Source organism: Oryza brachyantha, chromosome 4, assembly GCF_000231095.2.
Source record: "Oryza brachyantha chromosome 4, ObraRS2, whole genome shotgun sequence".
NCBI classification, from domain to species: Eukaryota; Viridiplantae; Streptophyta; class Magnoliopsida; order Poales; family Poaceae; genus Oryza; species Oryza brachyantha.
Window position 1 is genome coordinate 11,715,914 of NC_023166.2, and position 16,739 is coordinate 11,732,652.

Sequence of the window (16,739 nt, forward strand, 5' to 3'; positions counted from 1 at the left end):
AAAATTCGTATGTGTGTCACCGAATTCCCACTTTGTATATGTTCTTGTATAAAATTGCCGTGCTCTTGGCTCCGTGTTAATTGTTTCCTAATTAATCAATATTATCCCCGAGCCAGACGTCGAAGAAATCAGCGTCGACCGACCGGCCAGCTCAGTTCACACGCTCTGACGTGCGCACATCCGTTTCGTCGTTCGATCGATCGGATCGACGACGCGTCGATGAACACAAGGTTACGTTCGGATCGTCGATCCGCGTGATAGATCCATGCTAGCGAATAGCCATCCAGCGATGCCACATTAATTATTGCCACGGCTGACGAGCATGATGACGTACGATGGAGGTGTTAATGGTCTATTTTTTTAACTACAAAATTTAAGTTTTGGTTTAGAATAGAATATACTAAAATTTATAGTTTTTTAAGTTAAAAGATTCTAAAGTTAAATAAGGTTATAAAAGGATCTAAGATTATTCCCAACAGCTCATTCAAATTTCATATTATATGACCATACAAAATAGATTATTTATTTATATCAGTTATCACGAGCTATTTTATAGTTCTTGAGAAGGTACCAGGAGACATAAAAATTTTGGTACATCCTGATAACTTCTCAAAGACTATAATATTGCTTAGTTATCACCGTAACAGAATATTCATATTACATCATTTTTATATGTTTTATTAATATTTTGTAACTACGTCCACTCATGTTATCTCTTGACTCTTATTGTTGGACGTTGACATATAAAGAGAGAAGAGAGAATATCTATATTTTGAATTTCTCTTTTTGATGCTTTTAGATAATGATACAAAGCATCTGCTGCTGGATCAATATTTTTCTCTCATATACTGTATTTTTAAAATGAATAATAAGGTACAGAATCCGCTCGAAACGCTATGTCCTTTGGCCCCTTACCAGTTACCACCGCTACGGACGATACGTGCGCACCCGTTGCCGCTGGCCGGTTTGACCACGCGGCCCACGGTAATCCTCGTTAGTTTCTGGCCGTCCGATCTTCGCCACGGACTAGCTAGCTAGCAGCAGTACCTGGCACCTAATTAACGCGTGCACCATTTAGTATCGATTTCATCATGCGCATGACACGATAGGCGAGAAGAGAGCCCGTCGTCCCAACTAACCCGCTTGATTGATTCCAGTGTGCTTCACTATCCTAGAGAAGAAATTTAACGATTAAACAAGCGCCAACCTGTGGTAATGTCAACGATGTATAGCGTTCATATTCCGTGTCCTTGTCGCGTGCCAATTAATCCACACGTGTTCGTCACGCACTGCGACGTACAACTACAACTGCTGCCTAGTACCCTTTTGCCTTGTAGGCATCGATCGATCGAGGTAGTCACAACTAATGCACGGCACTATTTGTTAATTCATCGCCTGATCACACATGCACTTGCTGATGTGATGTGAAATTGTGAAATTGATGCCAAGTTTATTTGTTTATTTTTTCCCCTCTGGTCAAGTTTCTAAAGTGGTTTGTATGCGTGGTTAAGAGTTACTTTAAACAAAACAGAGACGAGATCACGCGTGCGTAGTGTTGTCCATGCTCGTGCAACACGTGCACCTGCTTGTAGACGCGCCACTTGCCGGGCAATATATATTAGAGCGCGGCTCGCTGCTGCACACTGACAGCTGCGGCAACCAACCAGAAGGTGAACGAGCAGCGAAAAAAGGACAGCTTCACTGATCCCATTTGTGTCGAGGAGGATGGCTTTGGATGCCAGGGCCATGCTGCCGGCGGCGGCGGCGGCGGCCGGCTCTGCCGTCGATGTCGGCGAGGAGAGGCCATGGTCCGGGAACGGCGGTGATGGCGGTGGCGGCGGCGGAGACTCATCGCCGGCGGTGGCGATGGACTTGCTGGCGATGTGGGGCGACGAGAGGAGGATGAAGCGGGAGCTGGTGGCCTGGGCCAAGGCCGTGGCGTCCATGGCCATCAGGGAGTCGATGCAATACTAGCTGAGCTGCGCCTGCCCATCAATTCCTGAGCCTTTTCTTTTTTGTTTTCACAGAGCGAAACAGATCAATGTGCCCTTTTTTTTTGGAAGCGGCTCGTAAGCCTGCGTCGTCGAATCTGACGCGCGGTGCACTCTGCTTCTTGATCGATTGATCCATTGATTGATCACCCGGCTTGTACATTCCCCTTTTTTTTCTCTCCTGGAAAGGGTGTAAGATAATATAATTTCGTAGTGTATACTCCGGCAGGGGATGTCTCTGGATGTGTCAGATTTTGAGTTGTTGTACAGTTGTATTCTTCGAGAAAAGAAAGATTTTGATATCGTTCAACACTCCGCGCGGCATTGCATAAAGATTGTAACCCAGCCATTAGAGATTTGGGGGTGAAAAAAAAGTCAAAATCTTTGCATGTTTGCATGTTGTTTGCATGTTTGGAGAAAAAAAAAGTCAATCGTTATATTTGGAAACAAAAAATAATTTATTAATAAAACCTATGTTCTTAGCATCTAAAAGCAAAAATTAGTATATAAGTGTAAGAAAAACGAAAAAAATAAGGTGTTGGAGCATGCATCGTGGTGTACTGGCTGCTAACCCACCTGTTGAATGGGTTGTTATTATTGATATTATAAATACTAAATTTATATACTATGTTAAATGTGTTGGTTATCTTTAAAATTATGGCTTATATTAAAATAAGAATTCATGTTAGTTACAACTCTCAATTTAGTGTTTTATTACTAAAACACCAAAGTAAGAGTTCAAGATGGTTGCGATATCATATTTATTATTAGTAACAACTTGCTAATAAGTACGGAGTAGTTTCAAATTTTAGAATTAAATTAATAAAACACTAAATTGAGAGTCTAAGATGGGTACGGTACCATATTTATTTACTATAATTTTAGAATAATTAAATTTGAGAACCTTCTGGTATTTCAAGTTGTGTAGTTTATTTAACATGAATCAATGTTAAATATTTCAACTTAATGTGGTAGCTCATTTGAAGGACCCAATTCATCGTAGATAAGGTCTGAAAGTAGATCTAATTTTAAAGCTTAAGCATAGGTCCACATGTTAGGCTCAATCGACTCTTCATAACCTCGTTTTTGGCATGTCTGATCAAGACAACTGCTCGCCCATAATGTAACCGCTTCTTTGAAACAATAGAATTTTTGAGAAATTTTATATGGTTGAAATCCTATGTAAAAACTTTACTATACATCCATTCTAAAAATTTTATTCACAAATTATTTTTCGTTTGCATATGTCGTTTGACCTTTTTATAAAAAAATCCAGACAACGACCCTTGTTTTTTTTTAGTAAACAGCGGCTGACTGAAATCCTCGCTTAAGCTGTAACAGGTGGTAATTCTGCCACCCAAGCTGCAATTCTCTAAAATTTACTCCCTACGAAAACATGTCTCATTTCATGCTAGCCATCATTGGCTGGAATGCTGGATGATACTCGAATAGTCGAATGAACTTTGATGCTGTCTATTTTATCAGAGTAAATTCATCACAGCCGTCCTCTTGCTGGTTTTGACGCATTTGTATCAAAGATTTGATCTGAGGGCCAATTCAATACAAAGCAATAGGCCAACATAATCCAAATGGCACTCACTACAAACACATGGAGCAAGGTAAACTTCCAAATATCTGCAACCATTATTTACAGAAGATAATAGCTATTTTAGACAGCTATCCGCCTCACACATGTACCTTTGAATCGCCAAACAAAGAATTCTAGCCCATTTATATATATTAACTTACAATGGAGCCAACACATCATTTACAACCAACATCCCAGGGATTTTTTTTTTTTGAGTTGGCACTATCTTCTCAGGCAGCCTATGTTTTGCTGTATAAATCTGTTGTGCCCTCGATGACAATCCAATTCTTCACGAGTTGCCTGCAACCAATTACATCCTGAACCGAACAACAACACATGATATGTCGTCTTTGCTATCTTTTTTTAGGGCCTCAACTGTTAATTGCTTCGCAGCTGCTTGCGGATCCTTGAACCTTTTGGCCACATCAACAACCTCCTGGTTGTTCATTACCTGGATGACACATAAAAGTAATAAGATAATATTACACAAATAGACACAGATTGATTTTCATCTATGCAGCCAACCATTTGGACAAATGCAGAAACAAAATGTCAAACCTTCCAAAGTCCATCGCTCGCAAGGACAAGTAGCTCAGCAGTGTAATCTATATCTTCAACTTTGATATCGGGCTCTGATTTCAAGAGTGATTTTAGATTCCTGTCGCCAAAAGCTCTTGAGACAGCCAACTGGCCACAGACTCTGGGAACATCTCCTGAAATTAACAGGATCACAGTTCAAGCATGAGTTCAATGTTCTTTTCTATGACATCGTGAAAATAGCACATTGACAAATATTGTTAATAGACTTAAAGAAATCAATGTTTCATGAAACTCCATTGTTCTGTTTCTGTGGGCGTAGCACATAAGCACATTGAGAGTAATCCACACATAATCTCTACATGATAGCAACGAACTAGTTAGGATGAGATTCCGAAGTTACTGAAAGCAGAAGTTCTAACTTTAGTTTTTCTCCTTATGAGATATATGACAATGTAAGCAGTCTCTCCCCAAGGTTAACAAGTAACTCCATAGCATGACTTACAAAAAAAATATCATGGGCACATTACATCATGTAAGACCTGTGGTTTGGTGCGATGTTTTTTCCCAAAATATTCGGTTTCCACAAATATATGTAATTCACTTTCTAGATCAATACTTTTTATTCAGTTCTGAAGATAATGCATGGGCTAATAACAATGAGTTCGTGCTTGTTAGATGTATATGTATTCGTACTCTTATAGTTTCTATATTAACTCACCTTGTACCTATATATATTTTGGCCTAGTGCCCTCATAATGAATACAACTGCTATTCATAACATGGTATCGGAGTGTATGTTTTTTTTCCTGGCGTGTTGCACTTGCACGCTATCTTTATCTTCTGCTGCATCTATCTTCTAACCGGTGTCGGAATCCTCGCACGTCGCCTCACCGTCCTCGCCTCCACGAGCGGCCGCTACTCCTCCCTGGCACCGCCTCTGCGGCACTTGCCACCAGCGTGCTCGCCTCTGCTCAGATCTGATCTGTTTTTCTGTTTTGAGCTTGGTAGCTCGACTCGACTGACTTCGGCTCGGTTAACGGCTTGGCTCCACCGACTTCGGCTGGGCTCGGTTAAAGGCTTGACTCGTTTAAAAAACAAAACAAAACAAAGAAAACAAAACAGAACAAAAAGAGGTTTTGTGCTGCTTTTCTTTTGCACTCTTGTCATCGACATGGCTCCGCTCCGTCTTCAACTGCTTCTAGTGGGGTTGCTCTCCTTCACTGTCCGGTGCTTTTCAATGGCACCAACTTTCACGACTGGGTTCCTCGTCTTCGCATTCATATGCGTGGTCTACGTCTTTGGGAGTTTTCGACTGGTGATCTTCCTTGTCCACTCCGTCCTACTTCTACACAGCCTATGTTAAGTTTCCACAAGCGCATGTTCTTTCGGAACATGGTACTGCTGACCAGAAGACGTTTGGCCTTTGCTCGTTTGCTTGAGAACTATGATGCACGTGTGGAGCGATTGCATGCTGAATATGATGATCGCTTGGCCTCTTATGATTCTGCTTATGCAACCTACAGGGCATGGATTGATGAGGATCGTCGAACTACTGCCATTCTTGTTGCTAGCATAGAGGATCGGTTCTCTGCTGATATTGTTGAGCTTGAGAATACACATCAAATGTGGACTTTTCTTCGTGAGTGTTATGAGCCCTCTGGAAAGTCTACTTACTAGCTGTCATTCGTTGGGAGTAGTTGGTTCGTCAAGGTGATGATACAATGGATAACTTCTATGCTCAGATTTCTGCTATTTGGCATCAACTTAACACACTTGGTTCTCAGTTATCGCCTACTACTTGTGAGTCCTGTAAGAGCTAGAAGGAAGCTCTTGAGCTACGCCGTACCTATGACTTCTTGACTCGTCTTCGTGTTAAGTTTGAGCCTCTTCGTGCCAAGTTACTTGCTCGTCACCCATGTGTCTTTGTTGTATGCTCTTGCTGAGGCTCGTAATGAGACTCGTCTTTGTGATGCGGGTCTCTTACAGTACTCTTCAGTGTTGGAAGCTCGTTCTTCGTCTTCTCATTCTCCAGCTCCTCCACCAGTGGTTCCTACATCTAGGGCGCCTTCTTCTGATAGTGGAGGGGGGAGTGGTCTTCATTGCAAATATTGTGGCAAGGACGGCCATGTGGAGTCCTATTGTTTCAAAAAGAGGAAGGATCAAAAGGCTCATGCTCGTCATTCTTCACAGGCTTCTAATGGTTCTAATACTTGAGATTCTCATAATTCTACTGGATCTAGTGCACAGGAGATTCTCAAGCTGTTCGGTCACCACGTTGCCTCTTCTTCACTCGGAGTTGCTAGTTTGGTAACTCAGCCTTCCGCAGTGCTAGTGTCTGCTACAACTTCTCAGTCTTTTGTTGAGGGATTTCGTTCTTCTTCTGATTCAGGTACTTGTCCATGGATTCTTGACTCTAGTGCTTCTTTTCACATGACTCCCCACTGTGCTTGTCTTTCCTCGTTGGTTCCCCCATCTCGATCTTGCTTTGTTCATATAGTCGATGGGTCTCCTCTTCAAGTTGTCGTGCAAGTTGTTCTTTCCTTTTACTCTTTTTTTGTTCCTGATGTTTCTTGTGTGCCTAATTTGACTATGTAGCTTATGTCTGCTAGTCAACTCATTGACCATGATTGTCGTGTGATTCTTGATCCTGACTTTTTCTATGTTCATGATCGTTGCACGAGTCAAGTGGTTGTCTCTGATCCCCAGTGCCGTGATTCTCAGCATCTCTTGGAGCATGATTGGCTTCATCTTCCTTCCACTGCGTCCACCAGTCGTGATGGCTCCGTTTTTGCTACATCATCGACCTCGTCTTTTGCTCAGTGGCATCATTGCTCGGGTCATATCTGTGGCTCTCGCTTGTCCACTATGATTCGTTGTGGTCTTTTAGGGTTCGTTTCCGGTCATGAGTCTTTAGATTAGTGTTAGGGGTGTTAGCTAGGCAAGCAGACACAACTAACCTATCATTCTAGTGAGTCTGTGTCTCAGCATCTTTTGATCTTGTCCATTCAGATGCATGGGGTCCTGCTCCCTTTGTTTCTATTGGGGGCCATCAATACTATATACTTTTATGGATGATTTTTCTCGCCGTACCTGGATTTACTTTATGAAACATTGTAGTGAGGCTATATCCATCTATGAATCTTTTGTTGCTAAGATCCGGACTCATTTTTGACACCTCCATTCGTATTTTTCGTGCTGACTCCGCGGGAGAGTATCTTTCTAGTGCTCTTTGTCAGGTTATTTCCAAGCACGACACTCTTGCTCAATTTTCCTGTCCTGGTGCTTATGCTCAAAATGGTGTTGCTGAGCGCGAGCATTGTCATCTTCTTGAGACTGCTCGTGCTCTTATGCTTGCCTCATGTGTCCTCCCACCCCCCCCCCCCTTCCCCTCATTTTGCGGCCAAGGTTGTCTCTATTCCCACATTTTTGGTTAATCTTCAACCTTCATCAGCCCTTCATGGTGGGATTGCTCATGAGCATCTTTATAGCATGTTGCCTGATTTCTCTAGTCTTCACCCTTTCGGTTGTGTGTGCTATGTGCTTCTTTCACCGCACGAGCGCAATAAATTGACTACTCAATCAATTTATTCACCTTGTACTTGTATTGATTCTGGCCTAGTGCCCTCATAATGAATACAAGTGCTATTCATAACAATGCTTATTTTATGGTATCGAAGGTGGATAGATAAAAAAATAACTCAATAATTACTAGCAAGGTAATATTAATTTGTAAAATTAATAAATGTTCAGCGTTCCAGCTGATTTGTAAAGTTAAACGGGGCTGGGTATGTGCATTAGTATCCTATTATCACACCAATAATCTGTTTAATCTGAACTATGTTTGATGGTGCTACCAAAGGCAACAATGAGGAAAAGGTGGACACTAAGTGAATGAAAATTTGAGCTGAAGCATATAGATGGCAGTTCCATGTTAACATAGACTAGTAAGTTACCCATACTTTTTGCAACGGGACATTGAGTTATAATGTGCTATTGATCGTTTTATAGGCCTATCGAGAGTGAGCCCAATATATAGGTCGAATAGAAAATAGAAGTTGTTCATTTGGTCTGATTTTCTTGTGAGTGGGGAGCGGTTGGATTTTTTTAGTTTTCTAATTTTCTTGGGCTGGGAGGGCACAATTGAACTATTTTTGGTTTTCTCGGAGTGGGAGCAGTGCTACGTGTGAGGGAAGAGGGAGGACGGACAACTGCACTTTTTAAGTAGTAGTGATGATGCACAATAGCATAACACATCTACCTACCAATCAAATAGATAAAAGATAAAGGTTCACTACACATGATTCTAGTTTGTCATTTTCGAAGAGGTGGACTGTTACACAGAATAAACATCAAGTACAAACTAACAATTATAAGATATAGGAGGCAATCAAAGGTGAGTATGTGATGAAAGAATATGCTCAGAAACATTAAATGTACAAGTATACCATTGGCACCAAAGAGCATATATTCTGTTCCCTTTTCAAGGTAGGGACTTGTTTCAACTTATGTGAAAGTGTGTGCAAGGAGCTAGAGGATGCTAAACTGTTGCCTTTGACAAGATAAATAGAGGAGAAAAGGAAGTAAGAAACTTCCAGGTTTTTGACACCAGTACATGTCATGGAAATTATGTATTAGGTGTTTTAGCTTTACATAAAGGTGGTTTAATAAAATAAAAAAATGACATAGTGCAGCGAGCATTCAATTTAAAATAATTCATTTAAAATTTGAGGGATTTAATGACACACCTGGCATGTTTGAAACAAAGCCACCCCTATTTTCAATAGCACTACGCTCAACATTCGGATCATGATCGGTCGACATCTGTATTACCCTACCACCTTTCAAAAGAACAGCTCGTGAATCACCAACATTTGCAACCCACAACTTCCTGCCATTCAAAAGAATGGCGGTTACAGCAGTTGAGCCACCTTGTCCCAAATCTGGAGTATGTGACAGGATAGCCTGGTCTGTCTTTTCATAAGCTTTTATAATTGCACTATCTGGGTGTGTCCAAAACTCCTCCTGAGATTAATATAGGACAATGGAATCAGTGCAAATGATAGTGATTGAAACCTTTTTGAGGTGAAACAAATGCCAGAACTAACCTCATTCAAAATGTTTGAAAACAAGTTCTTCTGTAAGTATGCAGGAACAGTATCTCCTAGATGGCCATCAAAAATAGCAAAAAGACCAACTTCATTTCCTTTTGCTTCCGCAAGTTCCGCGACATGATAATCCTCCATCGGATGATTCGTCATCCCTCTGACGAGGTGAAATCCATAGCTTACCTTCACTTGGCCTTGACAACCTTTCCCTTTACCAGAGCTGGTTGATGCATGCCCTGAGAACTTTAATAAAACAGAATAGTCAGCTCGAGTAAGCCGAAGTGCATATGCACTGTATTTTGCATTTCCTTAAAATTCCAATATAGTTACAGGCTTCAATAGTTCATGTATTATATGGCATCTGATAATGCTTCCAAGTGGTGCTTTGAGCAGGTCTAGTTAAAAATTAACGAACATCATTTCACCCGAAACTGGGAGACTAATGATGGCCTTTTCTACGTCAACTGAGTCGATGGTTTTCAGTAGCTACCACCAGAGTAAATCGGATAGAGGAGCAGCATAAGTATATATCTTTATGTAGAAGTAGAACAAATTCGCTCTTCTACTATTCAACTATTACAGTCAGTCAAATATCTGAAGAAAGCACGCAGTTTTATCCATGAACATCTCAAGACAAACCATACGATTGAATTCTCATTCCGACAGATACTAGTCCTAATAAACTCCATGCAGACAGACGAGACACGTAGTTTAGTTAATGATAACAGCGGATCAAAAGTCGCCTTACCTCAGAGCAACCAGCACCAAAGCAGCAGAACCCTGCCATGTCTTCCGAAATCCCCCTCAGCACCAATCTGAGAGCTAAAAATACAAGAACAAAAAAACAACCAAAGAGCGGGGAAATTCAGAAACCCCCGCCGCCAGCGAGACCCCTCCGACTCTCGGGAAACCGCAGTGGTCGGCTCTGCTCACGACGGCCGTCCCAAGACCGCGCCTTTTTCATGGAAATTTAGCGACCTGGAACCAAACGCCGCACGGGAAGATCACGTTTGCCGCAGATCCAGCGGGCGAAAACCAGAAGCAGAATTCAGCGAAAAGAAACTCCAAAAGACAACCAAAAAAGCGGGATTTTTTTTCCTGCACCCCCCACAAAATAGATCAACTTACCGGTCGATCCAGCACCTCCTCCCTCCAGTCCTCGAGCTCAGAGATTCGAAGGGGGAGAGGGACCGAGCAGGAGTGCCAAGGTCCCAGACGGCGGAGGAGCTTTGAGCGGTCGAGGCGGAGAAGAAGAAGCTGAGCCTTTCTTTGGTGCTTCGGTTTTAATTATTTTTTTTTTCTCCTTCCGTTTGCGCGTCGGGACGAAGAAGTCTATGGGAGAAAAAAGCCTCAGGGTCAACACACTCAACAGGGAGCAGCCTGCTGGCCCACAACCCAACCGTAGACCCCGTCCGTACACCGATCCCTCCTGCGCACGGATCTCGAGGCGGAATCTACGAGCGGCAGCGCCTCCGTGCCGTAGACCCGGTCTGTACAAATGCGCGGACCCGGGGGAGCAAAGAACGGTCATACTTGACGGGTCCAAGCGAGGAAGCCCGCCCCACACACCGACAGGTGGGGCCAGCACTGGCGCGGGCCCGCCATGTCGGTGTCTCTTGTGGACCGGAGAGCCGGTGGGGGGGGCGCGGCAATTAAAGACTTCGGGGTGGGCGAGGGAGCGAGTGGGGCGGAGCCCCGTTTGACTTGCGCGTCTACGGGGGCGAGCGAGACGGGTGCTGCTGCCCCTCGCTCCGCGCGCCGGGTGTATGGACCGGGAGGCAGGTGGCGGGAAACCGACGGCCGGATTGGGGCCGCAGGGGTCCGGCGGGCCGAGGCGGTGGACGGCTGAGATTGCCGGTGGGGGTCGGGTCCGAAGACCGTGTCCTCCTTGCTCGGAGGGATGGAGATTTAATTCGGTTGATTGAGGTGACGACCGGCGACTAGAAAATTTGGGGACTAGCCGCACGATTGTTCACTGTTTACTTCGTTCATGTTCCCACCGTCCAAAAACAAATTAATTTTTTATTTTTTCTATAATTTTGACTTTTCATCTTATTTAAATTTTTATGTGATTGATATTTTTGTTTTTATTAGATAATAAATTATAAATAGTACTTTACTTGTGACTATTTTTCTAATTTTTTAAAAATTTTCAAATAAAAGGGATAATTAAACGTTTGACACGAAAACTGAAGAATTGGTTTTCGTACATAGGGAGTATGTACAGTACGGCAGTTAAACTGTGCTTACTCCATCTTACCGTGTAGGTTTCAAAATATAACATTTGTAATATAACATGGGTGGTTTAGACGGAACTTTTTAGACATTAATTTAAAGTATTAAATGTAAATTAATAAAAAAAATAATTTCATAAATAAGAACTAATTCATCTAAGTCTAATTAATCTATAATTAGCAAATGTTTAGTATAACATCACATAGGCTAATCATGGATTAATTAGGCTCATTAGATTCGTCTCGCGAATTAGTCTAAGATTATGGATGGATTTTATTAATAGACTATATTTACTATTTATAATAAGTGTCTAAATATCCGATGTGACTAGAGGTTAAACTTTAGCCCCTAAAAACAAACACCTCGGTGGTCAAATTTTATATTGATTAAATTTTCTTACAAAGCATTTAATTAGCTCTAGTGCATTGAAACAATTAAATGTATAAACGTTTATATTGTGATATGACGTTTGAAAATATATATATATATATATATATATATATATATATATATCACGCATCTGTTAATTATATACAATGACGCTACACAACGCGCCACGCTACGAAGCAACGTAGGGCGTCACACAACGATTAACCAATCAACCTTCACGTCAACCCACCCCCTCCCACCACCACCACCCCCAACAAAAACTAGTAGGTTAAAAAATAACTAACAGATGCGAGTATTGAGTTAAAAGATAACTTATATATAAGTGAGCTGTCTACTACGATACACTGTGGAGTTAAAATTTAACTGGTGACAACATGAAAGGTATATGTGCGTTTACTGGTTGAGAAGTTAAAATTTAACTTATATGCCTAGCATGTGTTTGTGTTGTTCGATAAGTTAAACTTTAACTGCATAGTGCTTGCTGGTGGACGTGTCAGTTAAAAATTAACTCAATATGTATGCAACGTGTCCTTGAGTTAAAAATTAACTCGCGTTCACTGGCTTGTATTTGTGCTTCACTAAATTAAAATTTGACTGAAAGTAGTCAAAGCTTAATTCACTTTATTCAGGGCACCTCGCAAGTGATTCAAAAGTTAAAATTTAAGGAAATAAAAATAGAAAGAATAAAAATAAAATATAAGGAAATGAAAAACTAAGCGTTCCGTTAAAAAACAGTTAGATCCTTCTAGGCCACGTTCGTTCGTTCGGTAGGCTTGCTAGATTCTTTTTCTTCGTATGCACCCTTCACATAAATGATATGTTTTTTTAAAAAAATTATTAAAAAGTTATATTAAAAGTCATATTGATATATTTTAATTTTTTATAAATAATTAATTAATTATGTACTAACCTATTTTTCATACGGGTTACTTGCCCCGCTATCGATCGGCCCAGTACGTCCACACTTGTTGGTCTGGCAAATTTTTACACGTGGTTCACTCATAGGTCCTTATCTATTCTGAGTTGAATGGTCACTTGTAATTCATGGATATTTCGTTAGGTTCCTAGAACCGAAGAAGTAATATTTGTAAGTGCTAAGTCGGGGTTAGAGGTGGGGTGAAAAACTTATGTCAAGTAGGATTAGAAGTGGGGTGAAACTGTTGTGCATGATTTGAAGTGGAGTAGAGAAAGGACACAATTAAAAATTTGTCACTAAGTAAATCTTTACTGCAAAATTACTATAGTAGAATTATAAGAATGTCACTAAACTACTATTTTAGTGATATCCATACAATGTAAAAAAATAGTGAAAAATTTATAGAAGCCCCATATAAAAAAAAAACTAGAATTGTATGTCTTGTTTACGGCACTCACAAAATGCACGAACCGATGGTAAAGATAACAAATACGGCGCGGTAAGGGTGATCATTTAGTATTTTTACAAATGAAAAATAATTTATGGATAAAAGTTTTATTTATATTCTTAGCCATATAAAAATTAAGACTGAAAAATAAACTTTGGGAAAAAACAAAACCAACTGCAAATTTAACTTTAAAATTTTAAATTTTGACTTTTATTTATAAATATAAGTATGACCGAGAAGGAATGGATACCATCTTCGGCAATAAGTCAAACCCTGCATGACAGTTTTTACCGGCGGCAAAGATAACAAAGAGATGCGATCACAAGCTCACAACAGGTGTCGTATGCAGCGATAACTAATTGGAAAACAGCAAGATCTAAATTCAACGCTGAACCACTTCATCTAAAATAATATCCTTTGATTCTTCCCATGCTTTGATCATAACCATCCATATGCATATACATTAACAACCTACTTAGTATAGTCAATCTAGTCTTCCTAGTAGCTAATTAGCCACTAATGCTACATATTTTTATACGAGAGTTACCATTTATTTATCCAATTATACTATATATATATATATAAGAAAATAAAAACATATATGTTTTCACATTTTGACATTAGTTGTATTCGATAAATAGTAATCAGCTTGCTAGCTAATTTGTTTGTTTTATATTTATATAGATTCCCAGTGGCGGGTATCACCTACCTTTTTCCATAGTTTTCTCACCTACCTTAATATATTAAGTATTTCTAGTTTATTTAGCACAAACTTAAGAAAAAATAAAGATTATATTTTAGTCACTCAGTGATTAATTTTTAAATTTTAAATTAATTGGGTTTTCTTTCTAAACAATTGATTGGCTTTGGAATAATTTAAATAACTTAAACCATAAATTTAATATAAAAATATTTATATTATAACATAAAATTTAAATCATAGAAATACTTAAGGCCAAGGAGGAAGTATATGGATTATGGAGTGATTATGCGAGGCAGTGGTTCGGTAGGAGCTCACACCATTCTTGCCCCGTCCCACGCACAACAATAGCGTGGCAGGCAGGAAGGCGACCGCATAACTGTTCCGTGGAGTACCCGACAGGCAACAGTACAATGATGACGATGAGAGCTTGTTCTGTTCGTGTCCATCGTCCTTTTGTACCCTGCGTGACTGCGTGAGTAGGCAGTCGATGTGGAACTTAGAGTATGTCTAACTGTCCACCTATTTCTAACTTTATTTACAAAATAAAGGAATGGCATGAGTAGGCAGTCAATGTGGAACTTAGAGTATGTCTAACTGTCCACCTATTTTTAACTTTATTTACAAAATAAAGGAATGAGTGTAAAAAATATGGTACGATAGTTTCTTTAATATATCTTCCATTTTTCATTATGCATACGGAGGAATGCTCTCTATTTGAAGTTTCTCTCTCATTCACGAACGAAATAAGGATGTGAAACTATTTCTTGTGTAATATATGCGTAAGGAGAATAAGTAGTCGAAATACATTAACAAAATATAATTATGTGTGATATAGAGGATGCAATATATATGATCCACTGGAGAACAAATAGATATAAAGAGAAATCTTTTTGGATGATCATTCAAATAGACATATGAATGACAAAATTTGGATGAGTTATTATGCATGCTCTTAGGACGCAAATAATGCAAGACCCTCCTATCAGTGGTCCCAGAGTGTACATGGTTGTTGTTACTTAGGGTAAGACTATACCTTCTCTTGCATGCAACGTGTTTTTTATAATGTGGATTTAATTTTTATATTGGTCCCATCGTTTTTTATTTAAATCATCTTATTTTCTAAATTTATGTTTAACTCCAAAAAATTGTGGCCAGCACCTAAAACCTAGAAAATGGCACAATATCCAACCTCATCCACTTCTTCACCAAATTCTCTCTCATCTCCTCTCCACCCTCCATCAACAGTGGCCCATCCCCTCTCCACCAATGGCAGTAGTGGTGACTTCTGGCATTCTCCCACCAGTGGCCTCTAGGCATGGATCTAAGCACAGTGGGCTAAGGGAAGCTTCAGGCGTTGTGGATCGGTACGCCTGGATGGTTGGCGGAGCTCTGGATGGTGCAAATCAAAGCAGAGAGGGTCGACGGATAGTTGGGTAGTGCATATTGAGGTAGAGAGGGCTCGTGGAGCTTCAGGTGGCACAAATCGAGGCACTCGGGCAGGCCTTGGCAACTATGCCCGCCAACCGGTGAGGCTTCCCAACAATGTGTAGGGTTGGCAACGGGGCGTGTTAGGGCTAGGTTGGTCGAGAACGACCCTGACCCCCGGTGGGTCCCTATTCCTGATCGGGGCCCATGGGAACAGTGCCCGCGACGCCAGCCTTTAGCCGGCGAGGGCGAGGGCGATCAGTTGGGGTAGGCGCGGTGCGACGGTAGCTGGCGAGGATAGGCGCGAGACAAATGACGGTCGTTCGAGGCAGAGGCCGGCGCAAGCGCATGATCTAAGGAGGCAGCGGCTAAGGGGAGGAGGGCAGTGGTGCGAGGAGAGGAGGATATGGTTTGTTATTTGGGCTTTATATATGAAGCTAGTAATTAGCCAATTGAGGTAAAAACGGAAAAATGATACCACGCCTATTGGGCTATTGGACATTTCGAATCCCCGTGGGGATGAAGGTTGCCCATCCCTGCACCTATCAGGATGTGTCCTCGGTGGATCCTCGGCCTCGATAGGGATTTTGCCAACCCTAATGGTGTGGCGTGGGCGACAACCTCCAATATGCTCATTGTATGTTTCTCTAGCAAGAACCACACATATTTGTCTTTTTCAGAACGAGGCATTGGAAGCTTGTAGAGTACATTTTCTTCCCTCTCTCCTCCACCTCTTTCTTGAATCTGACGCATTTTCTTGAAACTACTAGCCAGATTGAAGCATTGTGCATGTCTTTAAGAGCCAAGTTTGATATATGATGTTTTGCTAAGAGTGGGTATAATAACGTCTACTCATGGGTTAACCCTAAGAGCACAATTTAGATTTATGTAACATACATTTATGATACTTGGATCTTGCATTAAAATATAAGTATTTTTGCACTATTTAAAGTACTAATTATTACACCAAAAAATTTTACATTTAAAATTCTGCCCATTTTACTCCCATTTACCCTCCCACCCTCATTTATTAAGGGGGTATCATAATCTTTTATTCAACCATTTATGATAAATAACAAAAAAATATTTATATTTTGGGATGAATGTAGTATATTATAACTCTATGTTCCGTTAGAAAGCACGGGAACTTTAGCAGGAGACAAGAAAAATAAAACCATAAACAAAAGGGAAACGAAAAGAAAAAGACAAAAAAGGGTATAGGGAAGAAACCTTCGCCACTTCAAGGCCCGGTACGTGTCCCCACAAGGCCCCAACGAACTCTACCAGGGCTGCATCCATGCATGGCGACTTGGGCTCCAACGAAGCGGCAAACCCCCCAGTATATGGGCCACTCCCTTGCTGGGCCAATAGACGGGGGGCTACAATACGGTGGTGGCG

At 40.9% G+C, this 16,739-nt stretch overlaps 2 protein-coding genes across 2 annotated transcripts; one reads left to right on the forward strand and one right to left on the reverse strand.

The window, feature by feature from the left end:
* The first annotated feature begins 1,658 nt into the window (after positions 1–1,658).
* On the forward strand, positions 1,659–2,348 carry LOC107304087. The gene has a single exon (XM_040523691.1). The coding sequence runs from the start codon at positions 1,726–1,728 to the stop codon at positions 1,972–1,974; it is 249 nt and encodes an 82-aa protein (XP_040379625.1). The 5' UTR covers positions 1,659–1,725; the 3' UTR covers positions 1,975–2,348.
* Positions 2,349–3,517: 1,169 nt separating this feature from the next.
* On the reverse strand, positions 3,518–10,527 carry LOC102703673 (probable protein phosphatase 2C 41). The gene is made up of 6 exons (XM_006652284.2): positions 10,353–10,527; positions 9,973–10,202; positions 9,225–9,467; positions 8,865–9,141; positions 4,138–4,292; positions 3,518–4,030 (listed from the first exon to the last, which is right to left on the reverse strand). The coding sequence occupies exons 2-6, from the start codon at positions 10,009–10,011 to the stop codon at positions 3,890–3,892; spliced, it is 855 nt and encodes a 284-aa protein (XP_006652347.1). The 5' UTR covers positions 10,012–10,202; positions 10,353–10,527; the 3' UTR covers positions 3,518–3,889.
* Between the last annotated feature and the right edge of the window lie 6,212 nt (positions 10,528–16,739).